Source organism: Oncorhynchus nerka, linkage group LG1, assembly GCF_034236695.1.
Source record: "Oncorhynchus nerka isolate Pitt River linkage group LG1, Oner_Uvic_2.0, whole genome shotgun sequence".
Classification (NCBI taxonomy): domain Eukaryota; kingdom Metazoa; phylum Chordata; class Actinopteri; order Salmoniformes; family Salmonidae; genus Oncorhynchus; species Oncorhynchus nerka.
Genome location: NC_088396.1, coordinates 45,437,120 through 45,462,712, shown reverse-complemented (window position 1 = coordinate 45,462,712; position 25,593 = coordinate 45,437,120). Strand labels below are relative to the sequence as shown.

The window sequence follows — 25,593 nt, the reverse complement described above, 5'->3', positions numbered from 1 at the left end:
GGTTACCAGCACCATGCTCCCACTACCCTGGTGTTACCAGCACCATGCTCCCACTACCCTGGTGTTACCAGCACCATGCTCCCACTACCCTGGTTACGAGGACCATGCTCCCACTACCCTGGTTACGAGGACCATGCTCCCACTACCCTGGTTACCAGCACCATGCTCCCACTACCCTGGTTACCAGCACCATGCTCCCACTACCCTGGTTACCAGCACCATGCTCCCACTACCCTGGTTACGAGGACCATGCTCCCACTACCCTGGTTACGAGGACCATGCTCCCACTACCCTGGTTACGAGGACCATGCTCCCACTACCCTGGTGTTACCAGCACCATGCTCCCATTTACCAGATGCTTTTCTCCAAAACGACTTAATCATGCGTGCATACATTTTTACCCACTACCCTGGTTACCAGCACCATGCTCCCACTACCCTGGTTACGAAGACCATGCTCCCACTACCCTGGCGTTACCAGCACCATGCTCCCACTACCCTGGTGTTACCAGCACCATGCTCCCGCTACCCTGGTTACGAGGACCATGCTCCCACTACCCTGGCGTTACCAGCACCATGCTCCCACTACCCTGGTTACGAGGACCATGCTCCCACTACCCTGGCGTTACCAGCACCATGCTCCCACTACCCTGGCGTTACCAGAAAAATGGGTGTGTGGTGTTAATTGGAATGATTCTTCAGTACGTTACAGTAAGTGGCTGTAGAGGGAGTTACAGTAAGTGGCTGTCGAGGGAGTTACAGTAAGTGGCTGTCGAGGGAGTTACAGTAAGTGGCTGTCGAGGGAGTTACAGTAAGTGTCTGTAGAGAGAGTTACAGTAAGTGGCTGTAGAGGGAGTTACAGTAAGTGCTGTCGAGGGAGTTACAGTAAGTGGCTGTCGGGAGTTACAGTAAGTGGATGTAGAGTGAGTTACAGTAAGTGGCTGTAGAGAGAGTTACAGTATGTGGCTGTAGAGAGTTACAGTAAGTGGCTGTAGAGGGAGTTACAGTAAGTGCTGTCGAGGGAGTTACAGTAAGTGGCTGTCGGGAGTTACAGTAAGTGGCAGTAGAGGGAGTTACAGTAAGTGGCTGTAGAGGGAGTTACAGTACGTGGCTGTAGAGGAAGTTACAGTAAGTGGCTGTAGAGGAAGTTACAGTAAGTGGCTGTAGAGGGAGTTACAGTAAGTGGCTGTAGAGGGAGTTACAATAAGTGGCTATCGAGGGAGTTACAGTAAGTGGCTGTCGAGGAAGTTACAGTAAGTGGCTGTCGAGGAAGTTACAGTAAGTGGCTGTAGAGGGAGTTACAGTAAGTGGCTGTAGAGGGAGTTACAGTAAGTGGCTGTCGAGGGAGTTACAGTAAGTGGCTATCGAGGGAGTTACAGTAAGTGGCTGTAGAGGGAGTTACAGTAAGTATCTGTAGAGGGAGTTACAGTAAGTAACTGTTGAGGGAGTTACAGTAAGTAACTGTCGAGGGAGTTACAGTAAGTGGCTGTCGAGGGAGTTACAGTAAGTGGCTGTCGAGGGAGTTACAGTAAGTGGCTGTCGAGGGAGTTACAGTAAGTGGCTGTCGAGGGAGTTACAGTAAGTGGCTGTAGAGGGAGTTACAGTAAGTGGCTGTCGAGGGAGTTACAGTAAGTGGCTGTCGAGGGAGTTACAGTAAGTGGCTGTAGAGGGAGTTACAGTAAGTGGCTGTAGAGGGAGTTACAGTAAGTGGCTGTCGAGGGAGTTACAGTAAGTGGCTGTCGAGGGAGTTACAGTAAGTGGCTGTCGAGGGAGTTACAGTAAGTGCCGGTAGAGGGAGTTACAGTAAGTGGCTGTCGAGGGAGTTACAGTAAGTGGCTGTCGAGGGAGTTACAGTAAGTGGCTGTCGAGGGAGTTACAGTAAGTGGCTGTCGAGGGAGTTACAGTAAGTGGCTGTAGAGGGAGTTACAGTAAGTGGCTGTCGAGGGAGTTACAGTAAGTGGCTGTCGAGGGAGTTACAGTAAGTGGCTGTCGAGGGAGTTACAGTAAGTGGCTGTAGAGGGAGTTACAGTAAGTGGCTGTCGAGGGAGTTACAGTAAGTGGCTGTCGAGGAGTTACAGTAAGTGGCTGTCGAGGGAGTTACAGTAAGTGCCTGTAGAGGAGTTACAGTAAGTGGCTGTCGAGGGAGTTACAGTAAGTGGCTGTCGAGGGAGTTACAGTAAGTGGCTGTCGAGGGAGTTACAGTAAGTGGCTGTCGAGGGAGTTACAGTAAGTGCCGGTAGAGGGAGTTATAGTAAGTGGATGTGAAGCCAATAGAATTAGAACGAGAGCTCCGTCACATGCTGGGTCTCCTGAGTGGCGCAGCGGTCTAAGGCATTCCATATCAGTGCTAGAGGCGTTACTACAGACAGGTCTGATTCCAGGCTGTATCACAACCGGGCCGTGATTGGGAGTGCACAATTGTCCCAGCGTTGTCCGGGTTTGGCCGGTGTAGGCCGTCATTGTAAATAAGAATGTGTTCTTAACTGACTTGCCTAGTTAAATAAACATTTAAATAAATAAGAAATTATGATAAATGCGCAGAATACAACAGGTGTAGACCTTACCGTGAAATGCTTACTTTACAAGCACTTAACCAACACTGCAGGTCAAGAAATAGAGTCAAGAAAAGATTTACAAAATTGACTAAAGTAAAAAATTTAATAAAAAGTAACATAATAAAATAACAATAACAAGGCTATATACAGGGGTTACCGGTACCTAGTCAATGTGCGGGAGTACAGAGTAGTCAAGGTAATTTGTACATGTAGGTAGTGGTAAAGTAACTTTGCACAGATAATTAACAGTAAGTAGCAGCAGTGTAAAAACAAAGGGGGGTGATGTGGATGTAAATAGTCCGGGTGGCCATTTGATTAATTGTTCAGCAGTCTTTTATTGCTTGGGGGTAGAAGCTGTTAAGGAGCCTTTTGGATCTGCCTTGGCACTCTGGTACCTCTTGCCGTGTGGTAGCAGAGAGAACAATCTATGACTTGGGTGACTGGAGTCTCTGACCATTTTTTTGGGCCTTCCTCTAACACCGCCTAGTATATAGGTCTTGGATGGCAGGAAGCTTGGCCCCCAGTAATGTACTGGACCGTACGCACCACCCACTGTAGCCCCTTACGGTCGGTCGGCTGTCGAGCAGTTGCCATACGAGGCGGTGATGCAACCGATCAGGATGCTCTCGATGGTGCAGCTGTAGAACTTTTTGAGGATCTGCGGACCCATGCCAAATCTTTTCAGTCTCCTGAGGGGGAAAAGGTGTTGTCATGCCCTCTTCACGACTGTCTTGGTGTGTTTGGACCATGATAGTTTGTTGGTGATGTTGGACACCAAGGAACTTGAAACTCTCAACCAGCTCCACTACAGCCCCGTCTACGTTAATGGGGGCCTGTTTGGCCCTCCTTTTCCTGTAGTCCACGATCAGCTCCTTTTTCTTGCTCACATTGAAGGAGAGGTTGTTGTCCTGGAACCACACTGCCAGCTCTCTGACCTCCTCCCTATAGGCTGTTTCATAGTTGTCGAGCATCAGAGCCTGTGTAGTAGGATTCAATATTAGTCCTGTATTGACGCTTTGCCTGTTTCATAGTTTGTCTGAGGCCATAGCGGGATTTCTTATAAGCGTCCGGATAAGTGTCCAGGTCCTTGAAAGTGGCAGCTCTAGCCTTTAGCTCGGTGAGGATGTTGCCTGTAATCAATGGCTTCTGGTTGGGATATGTACGTACGGTCACTGTGGGGACGACGTCGTCAATGCACTTGTTGATGAAGCTGGTGACTGAGCTGGTATACTCCTCAATACCATTGGATGAATCAAGGAACATATTCCAGTCTGTGCTAGCAAAATAATGATAACTGTTCCATTTCTTTTATGAAAGCTATAGCTTTTTAGCCATCAAAACTACCCCTACCTCTCTACTCTTGTTGTAATTGCAATGTGCTGCTTTGAAATCAGTCAAATAGTTAATGATTTTTCAGTTAGTTAATTGAAAACAAAGAACATGCCAGTTGCCTGGTGTCAATCAACAAGACACAGAGGAGACAACATCTGCTGAATAGTCATGCCATTCACTTCTTTGTTAATGTAAGAAGACAAAAGGTGTCATTTGGTTTTGAAACCTGCCTACAGAAACAGAAGTGGCAGCTAATTAGTGAGACAACCCTAATAAAGCGGACCAGAGGTGGGCGACCACAGTTTGACACTGAACCTCGGCAAGACGGAGCTGCTCTTCCTCCCGGGGAAGGACTGCCCGTTCCATGATCTCGCCATCACGGTTGACAACTCCATTGTGTCCTCGTCCCAGAGCGCTAAGAACCTTGGCGTGATCCTGGACAACACCCTGTCGTTCTCAAATAACATCAAGGCGGTGGCCCGTTCCTGTAGGTTCATGCTCTACAACATCCGCAGAGTACGACCCTGCCTCACACAGGAAGCGGCGCAGGTCCTAATCCAGGCACTTGTCATCTCCCGTCTGGATTACTGCAACTCGCTGTTGGCTGGGCTCCCTGCCTGTGCCATTAAACCCCTACAACTCATCCAGAACGCCGCAGCCCGTCTGGTGTTCAACCTTCCCAAGTTCTCTCACGTCACCCCGCTCCTCCGCTCTCTCCACTGGCTTCCAGTTGAAGCTCGCATCCGCTACAAGACCATGGTGCTTGCCTACGGAGCTGTGAGGGGAACGGCACCTCACTACCTCCAGGCTCTGATCAGGCCCTACACCCAAACAAGGGCACTGCGTTCATCCACCTCTGGCCTGCTCGCCTCCCTACCACTGAGGAAGTACAGTTCCCGCTCAGCCCAGTCAAAACTGTTCGCTGCTCTGGCCCCCCAATGGTGGAACAAACTCCCTCACGACGCCAGGACAGCGGAGTCAATCACCACCTTCCGGAGACACCTGAAACCCCACCTCTTTAAGGAATACCTAGGATAGGATAAAGTAATCCTTCTCCCCCTCCCCCCCTTAAAAGACCTAGATGCACTATTGTAAAGTGGCTGTTCCACTGGATGTCATAAGGTGAAAGCACCAATTTGTAAGTCGCTCTGGATAAGAGCGTCTGCTAAATGACTTAAATGTAATGTAAATGTAAATGTACGCCACACAGAGAATTGACATCCTTCTGGGAAGGGAAGTTGGAAGGTAATGGCCTGCTGATGGCGGTGCCGGCTGAGAGGGCTAATGAGAACACCAGCTGCCTGCGTCTGCCTGGTTGCAGCAACTCTGCACCTGTAAGTTTACAAGGTATTATGTGCTGCGTATGATAATAGCAGTTTTGTTGCACTAAAGATTTACACACATTGACATAGGCACTTTCTCAACACTCTCAATCTCTCCTTTCTCTCTGTGACACACACATAATAACGTGCATGCACTGCAGATACGCACATATGCACGCACACAACCACATCAACACCCACAGCCACAAGACAGAGACAGAGGTTCAGTCCTTTTATCTCTGCCCTGTGCCAGACCAGGTCACAAGGGCAACATGATTATCTATTCTTGCAACTCTCAGCTGTCGTTGTCTTTTAGAGTCACACAGCCAGGCCAGCACTGCAATGGCACAACACGGAGTGCTTAAAGTTAGGAACAACAGGATGGCACTCATGAACCAGCTGCTATTGATCCAATTAGAAAAAGTCAGGGAGAAAAGGAAATGACTGATTGTGAGTGAGTGAGTGAGTGAGTGAGTGAGTGAGTGAGTGAGTGAGTGAGTGAGTGAGTGAGTGAGTGAGTGAGTGAGTGAGTGAGTGAGTGAGTGAGTGAGTGAGTGAGTGAGTGAGTGAGTGAGTGAGTGAGTGAGTGAGTGACCAGCTAGCTATTAGGTGATGAAATCTTGTATCATTTTGTGCTATGAAGTCTAATGATATTATTTGTACCTGTGGTGTGTTGGAAATTAGTTCACTTTTGGTTTTTGTGTTTCCAATCAGTTCATTTGAGAATGTAAGCTCTGTACAGTCTTTGGTTTTCAGAGAAAATGTATGCGAACTGCTCCAAATGTGCATAACATCATAAAGTTATGTGTGCAGTTCCAATGTTAATGTATGTTCACGAAAACCCCTCTGAGCTTGTTAAGAAAGTACAATTGTTCCATCAATTTGCCAATTGTTCTACCCCTGGAGTGAAACAGTGTGTAGAACACAATCTAATGTGCTTGGTGTGTTGTGCTGTTGAAAACACACTGTTACAGCTACTCTACAGTAATGAGGGGATATAAACCTTATTCAGATATCATCTCTATGATCCTTGGGGAAGAGGCTGTTGAGGTGCTGTTGTTTTTGTCTCCTTCTTTACTTGTTGCCGTATATACACTCAGTGTACAAAACATTAACACCTTCCTTATATTGAGTTGCACCCCTTCCTTTTGCCCTCAGAACAGCCTCAATTTGTCGGGCATGGACTCTACAAGATGTCCGAAAGTGTTCCACAGTGATGCTGGCCAATGTTGACTCCAATGCTTCCCACGGTTGTGTCAAGTTGGTTGGATGTCGTTTAGGTGGTGGACTATTCTTGATGCACATGGGTAACTGTTAAGCGTGAAAAACCCAGCAGCGTTGCAATTCTTGACACAAACCGGTACGCCCGTCACCTACTACCATATCTCGTTCAAAGGCACTTAAATATTTTGTTTTGCCCATTCACCCACTGAATGGCACACATACACAATCCATGTCTCAATTGTCCCACGGCTTGAAAATCCTTCTTAATCTACACCGATTGAAGTGGATTTAACAAGTGACATCAATAAGAGATCATAGCTTTCACCTGGATTCACCTGGTCAGCGTACAGTATGTCATAGAAAGAGCAGCTGTTCTTAATGTTTTGTGTTCTCAGTATATTTTTAATAATTGATTGACATGCCTGTTAGCTATGAATATTAAGTCAAAATTTGGTGAAAAAGAGCCACCCGGCTTTATGTATTTTACTGGTTTGTGACCCACTGACACACAGCCTGCTATAAACAACAACACACACTGGAAATGAACCGAACAGCGCCCTCGGCAGAGGGATTCTGTAAGAATTGGGTAATTAGAGTAAATTGTCCTTGTGCCATATCTTCTCTATACTCGAAATACTTTGGTGAACAGAATAGGATAAGTCTTCTGTGGACCCTACAGAATGTTGAGTAAATTACAAGATGCTTGATTAGCTACTGTGTAGTTATTTGATCGGTGTAACTCTGTGCAATGTGTGATTTTAAAATGTAGGCTGATTCGATAATACAAGAACCCATGACATTAGGAAGATTATCAGGGTGATATATACAGTACCAGTCAAAAGTTTGGACACCTACTCATTCAAGGGTTTTTCTTTATTTTTACTATTTTCTACATTGTAGAATACTAGTGAAGACATCAACACTATGAAATAACACATATGGTATCATGTCATAACCGAAAAGGTTTTAAGCAAATTCAAATATATTTGAGATTCTTTAAAGTAGCTACCCTTTTCCTTGATGACAGCTTTGCACAATCTTGGCATTCTCTCAACCAACTTCATGAGGTAGTCACATGGAATGGATTTAAATTAACAGGTGTTAACAGGTCTTGATGAAAGTTAATTTGTGGAATTTCTTTCCTCAATGTGTTTGAGCCAATCAGTTGTGTTCTGACAAGGTAGGGGTGGTATACAGAAGATGGCTCTATTTGGTAAAAGACCAAGTCCATATTATGGCAAGAGGTCAAATAAGCTAAGAGAAACAACAGTCCGTCATTACTTTAAGACATGAAGGTCAGTCAATTCGGAAAATGTCAAGAACTTTGAAAGTTTCTTCAAGAGCAGTCGTAAAAACCGTTAAGCGCTACGATGAAACTGGCTCTCATGATGAATGCCACAGGAAAGAAAGACCCAGAGATACCTCTGCTGCAGAGGATACAGTTTGTTAAAGTTAACTGAACCTCAGATTGGAGCCCAAATAAATGTTTCTCAGAGTTCAAGTAACATACACATCTCAACATCAACTGTTCAGAGGAGACTATGTGAATCAGGCCTTCATGTTCCAATTGCTGCAAATAACCAATAAGAAGAAGATACTTGCTTGGGCCAAGCAACACGAGCAATGGACATTAGACCGGTGGAAATCTGTCCTTTGGTCTGATGAGTCCAAATGTTATAGTTTTGGTTCCAACCGCCGTGTCTTCGTGAGACGAGGAGTAGGTGAACGGATGATGTCCGTATCTGAAGCATGGAGGAGGTGTGATGGTGTGGGGGTGCTTTGCTGGTGATGCTGTCTGTGATTTATTTCAGGTTCAAGGCATATTTAACCAGCATGGCTACCACAGGATTCTGCAGCAATATGCCATCCCATTTGGTTTGCGCTTAGTGGGAGTATCGTTTGTTTTTCAACAGGACAATGACCCAACACACTGTTTGTGTAAGGGTTATTTGACCAAGAAGGAGAGTGATGGAGTGGTGCATCAGATGACCTAGCCTCCACAATCACCCAACCTTAACCCAATTGAGATGGTTTAGGATGAGTTGGACCACATAATCAAGGAAAAGCATCCAACAAGTTCTCAGCATTTGTAGTAACTCCTTCAATACTGTTGGAAAAGCATTCCAGGTGAAACTGGTTGAGAGAATGCCAAGAGTGTGCAAAGCTGTCATCAAGGCAAAGGGTGGCTACTTTGAAGAATATAAAATATATTTTGTTTTAACACTTTTTTTTGATTACTACATGATTCCATATGTTATTTCATTGTCTTCACTATTATATCTACAATGTAGAACATAGTAAAAATAAAGAAAAGGACATCTTGTGTTTCGAATGAGTAGGTGTGTCCAAACATTTGACTGATACTGTACATGTACTTGATCCCCAATTAATGTTGATTTCCTGGCATCCAAGCCTTCAATAGGGATGTTTCACATTGGAGTGTATGTACTCTCAGCTGACGTAGGTGACGTTAGGGACCTTGTCATGAGAGAGGAAGAGTAGAGTCGTAATGAACGGGGAGGGAGGCCATCGGTTCAGGGTGGATACAGGATAGAAATCATGAAGTCACTGTGGGGTTAGGAGCTGTTTATGTGGACAGTGACTAACATGAAGCTCTGGTCCAATGGGAGGTATTTTGTCCTCTCAAGAGTTCCAGATATTTTCGTTTACATCTGCACAATAATTGGACAGAACCTCTAACCTGGAAAATAAACATGTCATCTTGGAGTGCTGTGTCCATCTACATAGGAAATGGATATATTGACACCTTATGAAGTACAACTCAACTATTGATTGCAATCAAGGGAATAATTTAATGTCCAGTCAAAATATATTTCCCAAACTACCTTTGGGAAATAAGAGATTGAATTGTTTTGACTGGATGAGCTCAGTTTCAGCTGTATTCCCTTGAAAAAAATTGGAATTATTTCAGGGTCTATCCGTTTGTTGCTTCCTCACAGGTATTATATAAATACTGAAAAACAAAAGGTCTACACACTGTTCCTCCCTGGAAAGCAATTATCTGGAATTGCAATAAAGAGGAGACATTTATTTGTCATCAAATACCATTTCACTATTTCTTCTAAACTCTGGCTTTATCCTGGTCGATATTCTGTGCAGAAAACCTCAACTATTATAGTTTGAGCTACTGTAGTAGCTACTGTACTCTACTGCCTGCCTGAAGGATATAAGGGTTTGTTTAGCTGATCTTTCTGTCTAGTAATAGTAGGCCTGTGTTTGGAGGTTATTGTGGTAAATTGCTGTAATCATCTCATGGATATTGAGAAATATATTTTTCTCAGTAATGAATATATATGCCATATTTTGGTGAAGCAAACCATTTTCTAATTTAATTTGCTAAATAAGTTACTTTACATTGTGGAGGATATGCATTGCAGTAGCCTGCATGGTCTGAATGGATGAGTAAACCCTAGCGAGTTTCCAAATGCTTATCTTGCATAGACATGAGTTACAATGCATTTGCAAGTGCTTAGCTTGCACCTCTTCTAAAATACTGTCACCAGGCTCCACTTAAATGGACTCAGAAAAGCATGTGCATAAATCACAATAACAGCCTAAATAGTTGACTTGCAGGACTGTCTCTTTGTCTACCAAGAGACCAGTTGTTCTGTACTCTCCTTGAGAGAGGTGACACTCCACCTCCATTCTACTGCATGCATTCCATGTGTGTGTAATTTGTGCCTCTTATACTACCTCCCCATGTGCTTTTGTGTTTTCAACTGCAGGGAGAAGTGAATTAATGACCCTGTTGGACTATTCACAAAGTCTGGAGCCCCGGTGTCAACAATCCCTCTTTCCTTTACTCTGTGATACACATCATTATCCATTTAGTTCGTCACCTGCCTTGAATCCGTTATGACGGTCGCTTGTGATCTGTCATCCCAGTTTCTTTTACTTTTTTCTCGTTCTCTTTCACTCCGTTCATCACCCTCAGCCTCCCAATACAGATTGTTGATGCAGTGGAGGTTACAGGGATAGGGGGATGGAAATTAAGAAGAATAATGACATCTCACATTCTCAGAGAAAGGTCATTTTTATCTCCCTGGGAGCAGACGATATGTGGTACCATTTTTTTCTTTCTTCACAGTCACTACTTGCCACAGTACTGTCCCCCCCTGAGTAGTGTGGTCATGCACTGGTGGAAATTCTCACCATTCCAACCCACGCAACATAATCCATGCAACGCGACCCACGCAACACATGTGAACTTTTTCATCATTTGGAGAGAGTTTTGCTTCGTCGTAACATAGTAATGTTTCATACCTTTCACATTTCGTGGGAACTACATCCATTTATATTTATGATCCAAACATTTGTCCTAGAAGACACAAAACCCTTTTCAATTCTTTGCTGAAAGGCATTTTCCTAGACAAGATACAAGGTCAGTTCAGACATACGTGGTTAACATCGACTCCTTTGATAACAGAGCTGTAATTGCTCTCCGGTTTTGTTTAAAGAACACAGTTCCCTCAAGATGTTCGTTTTTCCTGTATAGTTATTAGTTAGTTACATTACCGTTCAAAAGTTTGGAGTCACTTAAAGATGTCCTTGTTTTTTAAAGAAAAGCAAAAGAAATGTGTCCATTAAAATAACATCAAATTATCAGAAATACAGTGTAGACATTGTTAATGTTGTAAATAACTATTGTAGTTGGAAACGGCTGATTTTTAATGGAAAATGCTAATTGATCATGAGAACAAATAAAACATGGAAATATCACATTAGTATTCAGACCCTTTACTCAGTACTTTGTCGAAGCACCTTTGGCAGCGATTACAGCCTTGAGTCTTCTTGGGTACGATGCTACAAACATGGCACACCTGTATTTGGGGAGTTTCTCCCATTCTTTTCTTCAGATCCATTCAAGCTCTGTCAGGTTGGATGGGGAGTGTTGCTGCACTGCTACTTTCAGGTCTCTCCAGAGATGTTTGATCGAGTTCAAGTCCGGGCTCTGGCTGGGCCACTCAAGGACATTCAGAGACGTGTCCCGAAGCAACTCCTGCATTGTCTTGGCTGTGTGCACAGGGTCATTGTACTGTTGGAAGGTAAACCTTCGCCCCAGTCTGAGGTCCTGAGCACTCGGGAGCAGGATATCATCAAGGATCTCTCTGTAATTTGCTTCGTTCCTCTTTCCCTGGATTTTGACTAGCCTCCCAGTTGCTGCTGCTGAAAAACATCCCCACAGCATGATGCTGCCACCACCATGCTTCACCATAGGGTCAGTGTCAGGTTTCCTCCAGATGTGATATTTGGCATTCAGGCCAAAGAGTTCAATCTTGGTTTCATCAGACCAATGAATCTTGTTTCTCATGGTCTGAGTCCTTTAGGTGCCTTTGGCAAAGTCCAAGCAGGCTGTCATGTGCCTTTTACTGAGGAATGGTGTCCTTCTGCAAGGTTCTCCCATGGCCACAGAGGAACTCTGGAGCTCTGTCAGAGTGACCATTGGTTTCTTGGTCACCTCCCGACCAAGGCCCTTTTCACCTGATTGCTCATTTTGGCCGGGCTGCCAGCTCTAGGAAGAATCTTGGTGGTTACAAACTTCTTCCATTTACAGTGCCTTGCAAAAGTATTCATCTCCCTTGGCGTTTTTCCTATTTTGTTGCATTACAACCTGTCATTTAAATATATTTTTATTTGGTTGTCATGTAATGGACATACACAAAATAGTCCAAATTTAAGTGAAATGAAAAAAATGACTTGTTTCAAAAAAATATATTTAAACTGGTAAGTGGTGCATGTGTATGTATTCATGCCTTTTACTACGAATCTCATAAATAAGACCTGGTGCAACCAATTACCTTCAGAAGTCACATAATTAGTTAAATAAAGTCCACCTGTGTGCAGTCTAAGTGTCACATGATCTGTCACATGATCTCAGTGTATATATACACCTGTCCTGAAAGGGCCCAGTGTGTGCAACACCACCAAGCAAGGAACACCACCAAGCAAGCGGCACCATGAAGACCAAGGAGCTCTCCAAACAGGTCAGGGACAAAGTTGTGGAGAAGTACAGATCAGGGTTGGGTTATAAAAAATATCATAAACTCTGAACATTCCACGGAGCACCATTTAAATCCATTCTTAAAAAATTGAAAGAATACGGGACCACAACAAACCTGCCAAGAGAGGGCTGCCCACCAAAACTCAAGGACCAGGCAAAGAGGGCATTCATCAGAGAGGCAACAAAGAGACCAAAGATAACCCTGAAGGAGCTGCAAAGCTCCACAACTGAGATTGGAGTACCTGTCCATAGGACCACTTTAAGCCGTACACTCCACAGAGCTGGTTTTTACTGAAGAGTGGCCAGAAAAAAACTTTGCTAAAAGAAATAAATAAGACAACACATTTGGTGTTTGCCTAAAGGTATCTGGGAGACTCCCCAAACATATGTAAGAAGGTCCTCTGGTCAGAGAAGACTAAAATGGAGCTTTTTGGACATCAAGGAAAATGTCTGGCACAAATCCAACACCTCTCATCACCCTGGGAACACCATCCCCACAGGGAAGCATGGTGGTGGCAACATCATGCTGTGGGGATGTTTTTCATCGACAGGTACTGTGAAACTAGCCAGAATTGAAGGAATGATGGATGATGTTAAATGCAGGGCAATTATTGAGGGATATTCTAAATTCTAAAGAAATCACAGACAGTGTCACCAGCAAAGCACCCCCACACCATTACACCTCCTCCATGCTTTATGGTGGGAAATACACATGCGGAGACCATCCATTCACCCACACTGATTCTCACAAAGACATGCCGGTTGGAACCAAAAATCATCCATTTGGACTCCAGACCAAAGGACATATTTCCACTGGTCTAATGTCCATTGCTCGTGTTTCTTGGCCCAAGCACGTCTATTCTTCTTATTGGTGTCCTTAGGTAGTGGGTTCTTTACAGCAATTCGATCATGAAGGCTGATTCACACAGTGTCCTCTGAACAGTTGATGTTGAGATGTGTCTGTTACTTGAACTCCGCGAAGCATTTATTTGGGCTGCAATTGAGAGGTAATTCAGAGGTAATTCTGGGTCTTCCATTATTGTGGCAGTCCTCATGAGAGCCAGTTTGATCATAGCGCTTGATGGTTTTTGCGACTGCATTTGAAGAAACTTTCAAAGTTCTTGACATTTTCCATATTGACTGACCTTCATGTCTTAAACTAATGATGGACTGTCATTTCTCTTTACTTATTTGAGCTGTTCTTGCTATAATATGGTCTTTTACCAAATAGAGCTATCTTCTGTATACCACCTGTCGTGTCTTTGGGTATGCCGGATTAAGTGATATGACATGCTATTCTATACAATAATTTAGCCGTAATTAATATCACCTGATTGAGCTAATCATGTAAATGTAATTAACTAGAGAGTCTGGGCACCACAAAATAATATTTATAGTGCTGTTATCTTCCGAATAAAATCTTAAAGACCTAGTCGTCACACTCTGACCATTATTTGTGTTGTTTGTTTCTATGTTTTGTTTGGTCAGGGTGTGATATGAGTGGGCATTCTATGTTGCATGTCTAGTTAGTCTGTTTCTTTGTGTTTTGGCCTGATATGGTTCTCAATCAGTGGCAGGTGTTTGTCGTTGTCTCTGATTGGGAACCATATGTAGATAGCCTGTTTTGTAATGTGGTTCGTGGGTTATTGTCTATGTGATGTTGCATGTTTGCACACAGTATTGATAGCGGTCACGTTCGTCTTATTATTTTGTTTGTTTGTTTAGTGTTCTTCGTGTTCATTCGTCTAACATTAAAATAATGTATTCACACCACGCTGCGCTTTGGTCTCCTCACTACGATGAACGTGACACTAGTAATATTTTACATCAATAGCAGTCAATATTAATCGTCATCTTAATTCAGTCTCATCTGAAAGTTGTAAATTCTTGGTTATCTTCACGAACCCTGGCTAACAAGTTAAATCAGCAATAAAAAATTGGGTTTAATTTTTTATTTACTAAATACCTAACTAATCACACAGAATTAGACATACACATAATTAAATCATAACTTGATTACAAATTACGTCATAAAGGAAAACGTCCCTAACGGGCGGAACATATATGACAGCTTGTTACACAAAAGAAACGGGGCTGGGTTTGAGTGAAAGAGCGGGAAGACTGAGGAACAAAGGGCGAAGCTGTGCAATCGTAAATACAGTATCTTATGCATTCTAAATTACCGCCCATTTGGAAAAGGAAAATGCAATAAATATTTACTCTGAGCTGCACTTCGGTAGGTTGGTGGTAGATGGAAGGCCGTGTTCTCCAGCCGAGTCCTTTATCCTTTGAAGAATGTCTCTGGTTGTCAATTGGATACGTTGTAGTAACGTCGTTGTGTGATAGACGGGATACTCTTTCTGTTCCTTCCTAACCCTCTTTTGCAGCGGCTGTTGCTAACTCAACGGATAGGAGGTATCACTTCTGTAGTGAATAATAGTTCAAAGTTCATACCATTCGCAACCAAAGCTCACGCTGATGTTGGCTTCGTTCTGTAGTTATTATCTGAACCATTCTGACATCGGACCGTCGTCCCCACATCCTCGGAACAGGAGGTTATATTGTCGTCAAGGCTTTATATAGGAAGGGAGAGGAGGGTGTGTTTGAAAAGTTTTATAGCCCATGTCCCTTCACAGGGGCGGGCCACTGATTGAGCAGAGCCTTATGAAAACTCAAATCTCACACTTTAGAAGCTAAGATCACATTTCATCCCATCAAGAATAATTTAATATTCAAACATTTAAATTGAACAACAATTCCATGTGAATCCGATAACTCTGATGTGTAGACTTTCCACTGTAGAATTTGTCATCTTATCATTGATGAGAATGTCTCAGATGACAACCGAACTGACATCATATTCATAAGTACCATCATATGTTCAATTGGTCGGATTACCAGAATATTGTTCATTTTCCCCCACCTTCTGATGTTCCCGGAATCTCTATGTTAATCAAGGGTTTTGCAAATGTAACATCAGTAGGGTAGAGAGAGAGAGGAAAAAGGGGGGAAGAGGTATTTATGACTCATAAACCTATCCCCCGGGCCAACGTCATGACACACTCCTACCTTTTCACAACATAACTGATTGGCTCAAACACATTACCCTTGTTGTTTTAGGGGTAAAAATGACCCGCCACTATGTTTAACAGCAGAGAAAATCCTGTAAATTATATTTTTTCCTAGGGTGACCCACAACATTAGAAAAAGTGAAACATCGCCTTAGTTCATATTTCCATGAAAGCTGTACACCACTAGGGTACAAAGATTGTCTTAGGGTCCTTTTTGACCCAGCAGTTATCAAATCATTTACACACCACAAAAACCACACACACACACAATGAGAAATTGAGATTGTGTGCTACTGATTGAACTCAGCCAGCAGCTCCTGAAGAGGAGGATCACCATGATTGGCACAGTTAGAAAGAACAAGTCTGAGCTCCCCCCTGCACTCCTCACAACAAGGGGGAGAGAGGCCTTCTCATCAAAGTTTGCCTTCACTATCACTCTAGTTTCTTACCTCCCAAAGAGGAACATGAATGTGGTCCTCCTGAGCACACTGCACAAAACGGCTGAGATCAGTGATCGCGACGACAGGAAGCCCGCCATCATGCTGGACTACAACCACAACAAAGGAGGCGTGGACAACCTGGACAAGGTCATTGGAATTTACATCTGCAGGAGGATGACTGACCCCTGGTCATCTTCCATAACATCATTGATGTGTCCTCATACAATAACTTTGTAGTATGGAACAAGTTCAACCCTACCTGCATGCCTGATAAGTGGAAAAATAGGAGGGTGTTCCTGGAGCAGCTGGGAAAGGCACTTGTAACCTCACACATTCAAAGAAGGAAGTGCCTCCCCCGCACATCAGCCTCTGCAGTGCTTGTGAAAGCTGTTCAGGGGGCTGAATCTTGTCCTGATCCACCTGAGACTGCAGCTGGGGCATGCAAGAGGAGGAGATGCCAATTATGCCCCCCAAAGAAGGACTGGAAAACAAATATGTGCTGCACATGTGAGAAATATATCTGCAAAGTCCATGCACACACACTTGCATATTGTCCTACATGTGCTAATTAGAGTTGATTGATTCATGTTCTTCACGTTTTTGTTTTGTATCTCTATTATTTTATTCTTATTTATTGTTGTTGTTTTTACACCTTGTGGTTGTGAGCATTGGCTCAACAAAATGGTAGAAAACTAGTATTTTGTAGTTGAATTCCTCATTGTACAGTATATAAGAATATATCACTATGTTGCCAAATAAAGTTCAAGACTGTTATTGTTTCTCTTCAATAAAATGCATTCGAAACTACTTTCTGCACATTTCGGCTACTTTCTTAGGCTTTACAAGTGCTATCTCTTGCTAAAAAATGTATGTTTACACCTATGCAGTAACTTAGCAATACTAATAATAAACCTCTACTTTAGTAAAGAAAACAATGATGCCGGGTGTGTTGTAATAAAATGAGTGGTTTCCACTGATTTAAATGCAGTCTTTCAGCACTGTGAAGAGGGACAAAGTTTGTGATGAATGAAAGGTTGTTTCTTCATGCAAAATAGATTTGGGTTTAAAAATTCAATTAAGCTGCTTTATTATAGGGGTTCAGTGAAGGTGGGTCATTTTTGACACTTAGGACAAGGGGAGTATACAGAATGTTAAGTCTACGCAAGGGTTAAGAAGGAAAGAAATTCCACAAATGAACTTTTAAGGTGGCACATGTCTTAATTGAAATGCATTCCAGGTGACTACCTCATGAAGCTGGTGGAGAGAATGCCATGAGTGTGCAAAGCTGTCATCAAGGCAAAGGGTGGCTATTTGAAGAATCTCACATATAATATATATTTTGATTTGTTTAACACTTTTTTGGTTACAACATGATTCCATATGTGTTATTTAATAGTTTTGACGTATTCACTATTATTCTACAATGCAGAAAATAGTAAAATTAAGGAAAATGAAAACCCTTGAATGAGTAGGTGTTCTTAAACTTTTGACCGTAGTGTATATATTAAATACGTATTTATATATGTATGTTGGCGTTTCCCTGCTGCCTGTTCTCCTCTCCCTCTCCTCAAATCAAATCAAATCAAATCAAATGTTATTTGTCACATACACATGGTTAGCAGATGTTAATGCGAGTGTAGCGAAATGCTTGTGCTTCTAGTTCCGACAATGCAGTGATAACCAACAAGTAATCTAACTAACAATTCTAAAACTACTGTCTTATACACAGTGTAAGGGGATAAAGAATATGTACATAAGGATATATGAGTGAGTGATAGTACAGAGCAGCATACAGTAGATGGTATCGAGTACAGTATATACATATGAGATGAGTATGTAGACAAAGTAAACAAAGTGGCATAGTTAAAGTGGCTAGTGATACATGTATTACATAAGGATGCAGTCGATGATGTAGAGTACAGTATATACGTATGCATATGAGATGAATAATGTAGGGTAAGTAACATTATATAAGGTAGCATTGTTTAAAGTGGCTAGTGATATATTTATATCATTTCCCATCAATTCCCATTATTAAAGTGGCTGGAGTTGGGTCAGTGTCAATGACAGTGTGTTGGCAGCAGCCACTCAATGGTGGCTGTTTAACAGTCTGATAGCCTTGAGATAGAAGCTGTTTTTCAGTCTCTCAGTCCCAGCTTTGATGCACCTGTACTGACCTCGCCTTCTGGATGATAGCGGGGTGAACAGGCAGTGGTTCGGGTGGTTGATGTCCTTGATGATCTTTATGGCCTTCCTGTAACATCCGGTGGTGTAGGTGTCCTGGAGGGCAGGTAGTTTGCCCCCGGTGATGCGTTGTGCAGACCTCACTACCCTCTGGAGAGCCTTACGGTTGAGGGCGGAGCAGTTGCCGTACCAGGCGGTGATACAGCCCGCCAGGATGCTCTCGATTGTGCATCTGTAGAAGTTTGTGAGTGCTATTGGTGACAATTCCTTTTACTCTCTTACTCTCTTACTCCTCTCTCCTTCTTCTCTTCCTCCTCCCTACTCTCTTCCTCCTCTCTCCATCTGTCTGCAGAGGTTTGTGGGGAACGTGAACGCTGACGGTGTCGTCCACCACAAGTTGTCCCACTCTATCAGAAGCCGCTTCCTGCGCTTCGTCCCCCTGGACTGGAACCCCAGTGGCTGGGTGGGACTCAGAGTGGAGGTCTACGGCTGTGCCTACAGTGAGTGATCAGACCACCAGCCCTTACATTCAGACCAAACACGTTCAGCTAATATCATAATGCCTACAGTAAGTAGCCCCTCCACCCATTACATCCAGAACACCATACTTCTGTGTATAACCTTGAATGAAAGCAGGATGTTTGAGGACAACTGCAGAAATATAGTAGATAGGATTTTGATATTGATGCAATTCTCTCTTTTATCACAAATTCTTAAAGTAAAATGCCGACCAATAGAGACAGACAGTAACAGCCAGGCAGGCATGCCAGTTGAGATCCAGGGTAATGCTAAATTGATTAATTTAATTAATTGATTAATTAATCTAATCAAATGAACGTTTATTGGCCGTGTACACAGATTTTGCAGGTGTTACAACAGGTGCAGCAAAATGCTGAAGTTACTAGCTCCAACAATAAATTAAAATACTCTAATCAACAAGTGAATTACCATCATACTAATATATATATATCAGTAGTGTATTACTGGACAGTTATAATTATCCCTGAGTGAGCACTTTCATCATGCCGACTGGTTCCACAGCATGATCCCTGTATTCATGTTGGATGCTCTGCTAATAAATGCAGCTCAAAGTACAGTAAATAAAAGGAGGGGCAATACACATCTTCATTTTGAACTATAAAATAGGTTGATCAATTCATGACACAGAGAGAAAAGAGCGAGTGAGGGAGATAGATGAAAAAGAGAGGTTTTTTGTTGTTGTTCTGTAATGTTCATGTCATTACATTAATGGATATGTAAATAGAGATGAATGTACTCCAGGTCTCTCAGTGAAAAAATTCAATGGGTAAGGCTGACAATTCTCCCTATGGCAAACTAATAACTTGCCTTTTTGAGCACTTACAGGAATCAATTGTGTATGACAGAAAGGGGTGAGCGAGCACAAGAGCTAGATACTGCAATTATCTAAGAAAAATAACAAGTCTATGTCAGAGATTTCCCTATCCAGTTACACATGGAAATGGCTTCCAGCATAATATATACTGAAAAAATATATAAACGCAACAATGCAACAATTTCAAAGATTTTTCAAGAGTTACCATTCATATAAGGAAATCAGACAATTTAAACATTAATTTGGCCCTAATCTATGGATTTCACATGACTGGGAATACAGATATGCATCTGTTGGTCACAGATACTTTTGTTGTTGTAGTGTTTGTGGCCTGTAAGACAAATACAGTCTAAATCAATCTTGGATGAGTTCAAACAAACATGTATGTGAATGAGTATTTACTGATGGTGTTAAATCATGTTTTATGGACATAACAAAAGGTGTCCCACAGGGATCGATTCTTGGTCCGGTTCTTTTCAATATTTAAATATACGATATTCATTTATTTGTACAAAATTGTAACTTTATAGTGTATACAGATGACACTGTGGTGTATGCTATTGCTCCCACAGCTGATAAAGCTCTGTCAGAGTTTCAATCTGCCTTTATTGCCCTGCAGAAAGCCTTTGTTGAACTGAAATTAGTACTTAATGCAGGTAAAAACCAAGTACACTACATGACCAAAAGTATGTGGACACCTGCTCGTCGAACATCTCATTGCAAAATCATGGGCATTAATATGGAGTTGGTCCACCCTTTGCTGCTATAATAGCTTCCACTCTTCTGGGAAGGCTTTCCACTAGATGTTGGGACATTGCTGCGGGGACTTGCTTCCATTCAGCCACAAGCTTTAGTGAGGTCGGCTGGCTCGCAGTCGGCTTTCCAATTCATCCCAAAGGTGTTCAATGTACTTAATGTCAGGGCTCTGTGCTGGCCAGTCAAGTTCTTCCACATCGATCTCAACAACATTTCTGTATGGACCTCGCTTTGTGCACGGGGGCATCTGAAACAGGAAAGGGGCCTTCCTCAAACTGTTGCCACAAAGTTGGAAGCATAGAATCGTCAAGAATGTCATCGAATGCTGTAGCTTTAAGATTTCCCTTCACTGGAACTAAGGGATGAAAAACAGCCCCAAACCATTATTCCTCCTCTACCAAACTTTACAGATGGTACTGTACATTCGGGCAGGTAGCGTTCTCATGGCATCCACCAAATCCAGATTCCTCCTTTCGATTGCCAGATGGTGACGTGTGATTCATCACTCCAGAGAACACATTCACACTGCTCCAGAGTCCAATGGGGGCAAGCTTTACACAACTCCAGCTGACACTTGGCATTGCTCATGGTGATCTTAGGCTTGTGTGAGGCTGCTCGGCCATGGAAACCCACTTCATGAAGCTCCCGACAAACAGTTATTATGCTGACATTGCCCCCAGAGGCAGTTTGGAACTCGGTAGTGTGTTGCAAATGAGGACAGATGATTTTTACACGCTACACGCTTCAGCACTCTGCGATTCCATCTGTGAGCTTGTGTGGCCTACCACTTTGCGGCTGAACCGTTGTTGCTCCAAGACGTTTCCAATTCACAATAACATAACTTACAGTTGACCGGGGCAGCTCTAGCTGGGCAGAAATTTGACAAACTGGCTTGTTGGAAAGGTGGCATTCTATGACAGTGCCATGTTGAAAGTCAATGAGCTCTTCAGTAAGACCATTCTACTGCCAACATTTGTCTATGGAGATTGCATGGCTGTGTGCTCGATTTTATACAACAACGGGTGTGGCTGAAATAGCCAAATATACTAATTTGAAGGCGTGTCTCAATAATTTGTATATACTGTATAGTGTACCTTAAAACAAAGGGTAGGGGCATGGATCAGAAAACCAGTCAGTATCTGCTGTAACCACTATTTGCCTCATGCAGCAGAACACTTCTCATAGAGTTGATCAGGCTGTTGATTGGGGCCTGTGGAATGTTGTCCCACTCCTCTTAAATGGCTGTGCAAAGTTGGTGTATATTGGCAGGAACTGGAACACGCTGTTATACACGCCAATCCAGAGCGTCCCAAAAATGCTCAATGCGTGACATGTCTGGTGAGTATGCAAGCCACTGAAGAACTGGGACATTTTCAGCTTCCAGGAATTGCGACATGGGGCCATGCATTATCATGCTGAAACATGAGGTGATGGCGGTGGATGAATGGTACAACAAAGGCCTCAGGATCTCATCACGGTATCGCTGTGCATTCCAATTGCCATAGATAAAAAGCAATTGTTTTTGTTGTCCGTAGCTTATTCCTGCCAATACCATAACCCCACCGCCACCATGGCATTCTGTTCACAACGTTGTCACCAGCAAACCGCTCCCCCACACGACACATTGCACACTCCCTCAAAACTTGAGACTTATGAGGCATTGTGTTGTGTGACGAAACTGCACATTTTAGAGTGTCCTTTTCTGTTCCCCCGCACAAGGCGCACCTGTGTAATGATCATGCTGTTTAATCAGCTTCTTGATATGCCACACCTGTCAGGTGTAAACAATTCTGTGCACAAGATTTGAGAGAAATAAGATTTTTGTGCTTATGGAACATTTCGGAGATCTTTTATTTCAGCTCATGAAACATGGGACCAACACTTTACATATTGCTTTTATATTTTTGTTCAGTGTACATTTAAATACTACCATTGATATAGACACTTGCATTTCCTTCATAGGTATGAAGTGCAGAGAGCTATAGCAGTCTGTTCATAATAGGCTCTTTGTGACAGGGAGCAAGTAATCCAATGCCAAACCGTTTAACTGTCTGTTGATTGCCTTCAGAATCAGACGTGGCAGACTTTGATGGCAGAAGTTCCCTGCTCTACCGGTTTAACCAGAAGTCCATGAGCACGGTGAAGGATGTGATTTCATTGCGCTTCAAGAGCCGCCAGGCTGAGGGGGTGCTGCTCCATGGAGAGGGTCAGAGGGGCAACTACATCACACTGGAGCTGCACCGGGCCAGGCTGGCCCTCTACCTAAACCTGGGTGAGTTAGTCACACCGGGGCAGGCTGGCCCTCTACCTAAACCTGGGTGAGTTAGTCACACCAGGGCAGGTTGGCCCTCTACCTCAACCTGGGTGAGTTAGTCACACCGGGGCAGGCTGGCCCTCTACCTCAACCTGGGTGAGTTAGTCACACCGGGGAAGGCTGGCCCTCGACCTAAACCTGGGTGAGTTAGTCACACCGGGGCAGGCTGGCCCTCTACCTGGGTGAGTTAGTCACACCGGGGCAGGCTGGCCCTCTACCTCAACCTGGGTGAGTTAGTCACACCGGGGCAGGCTGGCCCTCTACCTCAACCTGGGTGAGTTAGTCACACCGGGGCAGGCTGGCCCTCTACCTCAACCTGGGTGAGCTAGTCACACCGGGGCAGGCTGGCCCTCTACCTCAACCTGGGTGAGTTAGTCACACCGGGGCAGGCTGGCCCTCTACCTCAACCTGGGTGAGTTAGTCACACCGGGGCAGGCTGGCCCTCTACCTCAACCTGCGTGAGTTAGTCACACCGGGGCAGGCTGGCCCTCTACCTCAACCTGGGTGAGTTAGTCACACCGGGACATGCTGGCCCTCTACCTCAACCTGGTAAAGGTCATCTCGCAGAGGTCAAGGAGTCAAAGGTCATGTGTAACAGGACACAAGGAGACTTCTTCTTTCCTCAATATACTGGACTGTTTTATGATTTATATCAAAGTAACCATATTATCTTGCTCTCTGTCTGTTCTCTGTCTTCAGATGACACAAGGCTGCGGTTCAGCAGTGGGCGTGTTGCGGTCACTCTCAGCAGTCTTCTGGACGACGAGCACTGGCACTCTGTCCTCATCGAGCGCTTCAACAAGCAGGTCAACCTCACTGTGGACACCCACACACAGCACTTCAGGACCAAGGGGGAAGGAGACTCCCTGGAGGTGGACTATGAGGTGTGTCTATCCAAACACCTTACTGTAGAATAGTCAGACACTTCAGACCAAGTAAATAGTTCAACCAAGTTATCTTACTAATTGTGGCAATTTGAATTAATCCTGTATACGTTTAATAGTGATCTCATTGTTTCACCCTTTTTCCTCATCAAAGCTCAGCTTTGGGGGCATCCCACTGCCAGGTAAGCCTGGTACCTTCCTGAGGAAGAACTTCCATGGCTGCATGGAGAACCTCTACTACAATGGGATCAACATCATCGACCTAGCCAAGCGACGCAAGCCTCAGATCTACAGCGTGGTATGACAACCATTGTCAACCAACCAACCATAGATTATTAGTACATCCTTAAAATAGTATGGGGACAAAGTAGTTCATCAACCAAGGCCTCTGTGAACTCAGACTGTTTTAATTGCACTGTTGCAGTGAGATTTCACGTTTGCCTACAATGTGATTCGACTATGTTTAATCACATTTGTATTTGAGTTAGTCACATAGCTTTCTGCCCGTAGAGGAAAACATTGAGTGAGAAAACCAATCTATATTCTCTCTACCGTTTAAGTTATATCTGACCCTCACTACTATGTCATTAATTCTAAACACATGAATAGACTCCCCCCCCCCCCCATCAAATCAGACAGAAGCCTAAGTGCCACATAATTGTATCACAGGCACCTTTTTTTTCCCTTGAAATTCTGATTGCTATGTTAAAAGGCCTTTACTTACAATTGAGAAAGTGAGCAATTTTGCTCACTGACTGCCATGATGGAATCCGTAATGGAATTTCAATGTGGAATAGAACCTGAGGTGGTGGTCTGGTGGCGAGGGATCACATTGAGAGTCAAGTGCTGCCGATTGCTCTTCCCTGCCTCTGAGGCTCTGGGATTGATGGGCCGCTGACCTCAATTGACATGGCTGCTCTTTAGCTCCATGTACCACACAAGGCCTCTGGACCACTTGGAATTAGTGTGTTCTTTCTTTGCCCACCTGACGACTGACCTAGATTGGAGCGGAGAAACTCAGAAATGTCACAGTTTGATATTGTATTACATTTCTGCATTTGTGGTGGTCTTGTAATGCACCTTTTACATTTCAGATAGTCATTTGGCTTTATATGGCATTCTCAATCTTTTTGGGGTTCTTACAGGCAATTTAGTTATCTAAGTACCATATTCAGTTGATACCTTCCTTTACCAGCCCACTGTTTGTCATTCTGCTCAGATGAACGTACAGTAAACCCAACATGAGATTCATTATGTATTCATCATGTTGATGATGGTGTGAGTAAATCATTCCGTCATATGTGTGCTCTGTGTGTGTCACCAGGGCAACGTGACCTTCTCGTGCTCTGAGCCTCAGCTGGTGTCCACTACCTTCCTGAGCTCCAGCAGCAGCTTCCTGTCGCTCCCGGCCACGCTGTCTGCTTCGGGGGGCTTCGCTGTGCGTTTCCAGTTCAGAACGTGGAACCCAGATGGGCTACTGCTCTCCACCCGGCTGGCCCTGGAGCCCCAGCGACTGGAGCTGCAGATCAGCAACAGTCGGCTGCGCCTGACCCACCACATGTCAGCCCAGCAGAAAGAAGAGGTCTCCACCGGTGAGGGCCAACAGCCTCGAGTCTAGCTGACCAAGACCCACTCTATGCTGGAATCAGTGGTTCTGTCTATGGGGACTCAGAGTATAAAAGGCTCATCATTCCAGTGAAACGGGCAGATAGTGAAAAACTCATCCATCATCCAGGCAGAGACCATCTGTGTTTGGTTTTGCACATTTCATATACATCATTTCTATTATCTTTTGCCACCTATAAACTCAGAGGACGCTTCATCTTCTTTGAATGGTTTGAGTTAAAATGCCATCCTTTATATCTTGTATTTTGGATGCCAGTTCTGCAGGATTGCAGTCAGACAGAAATAACATGTAGAATTACGTTGGATTGCAGAGCCCAGACTTTCAGCAGATGGCAGGCACAGAGGGAATTATAGACCTACAGAAAGACCGCCACAGCTTGGAAGCCCTTCACTATAAAGGACAATCAAAATTAATATCCCACAATCCACTGTTACTGTAGGTCTATTTTGAGTTGGCACCGACTGCCAAATCAATGTTTCATCCAACAATAACCACCAGTACAGTCACAG

At 43.8% G+C, this 25,593-nt stretch overlaps 1 protein-coding gene across 1 annotated transcript in view; it reads left to right on the top strand.

Annotated features, from left to right (window-relative positions):
* Window positions 1-25,593, top strand: part of LOC115130610 (contactin-associated protein-like 5) — an 82,096-nt gene that overhangs the window by 14,604 nt on the left and 41,899 nt on the right. The window contains exons 4-8 of the mRNA XM_065017335.1: window positions 18,502-18,649; window positions 22,328-22,531; window positions 23,273-23,457; window positions 23,612-23,755; window positions 24,782-25,049. Of these exons, the coding sequence (XP_064873407.1) occupies window positions 18,502-18,649; window positions 22,328-22,531; window positions 23,273-23,457; window positions 23,612-23,755; window positions 24,782-25,049 (949 nt within the window). The remainder of the gene's footprint in view (window positions 1-18,501; window positions 18,650-22,327; window positions 22,532-23,272; window positions 23,458-23,611; window positions 23,756-24,781; window positions 25,050-25,593) is intronic.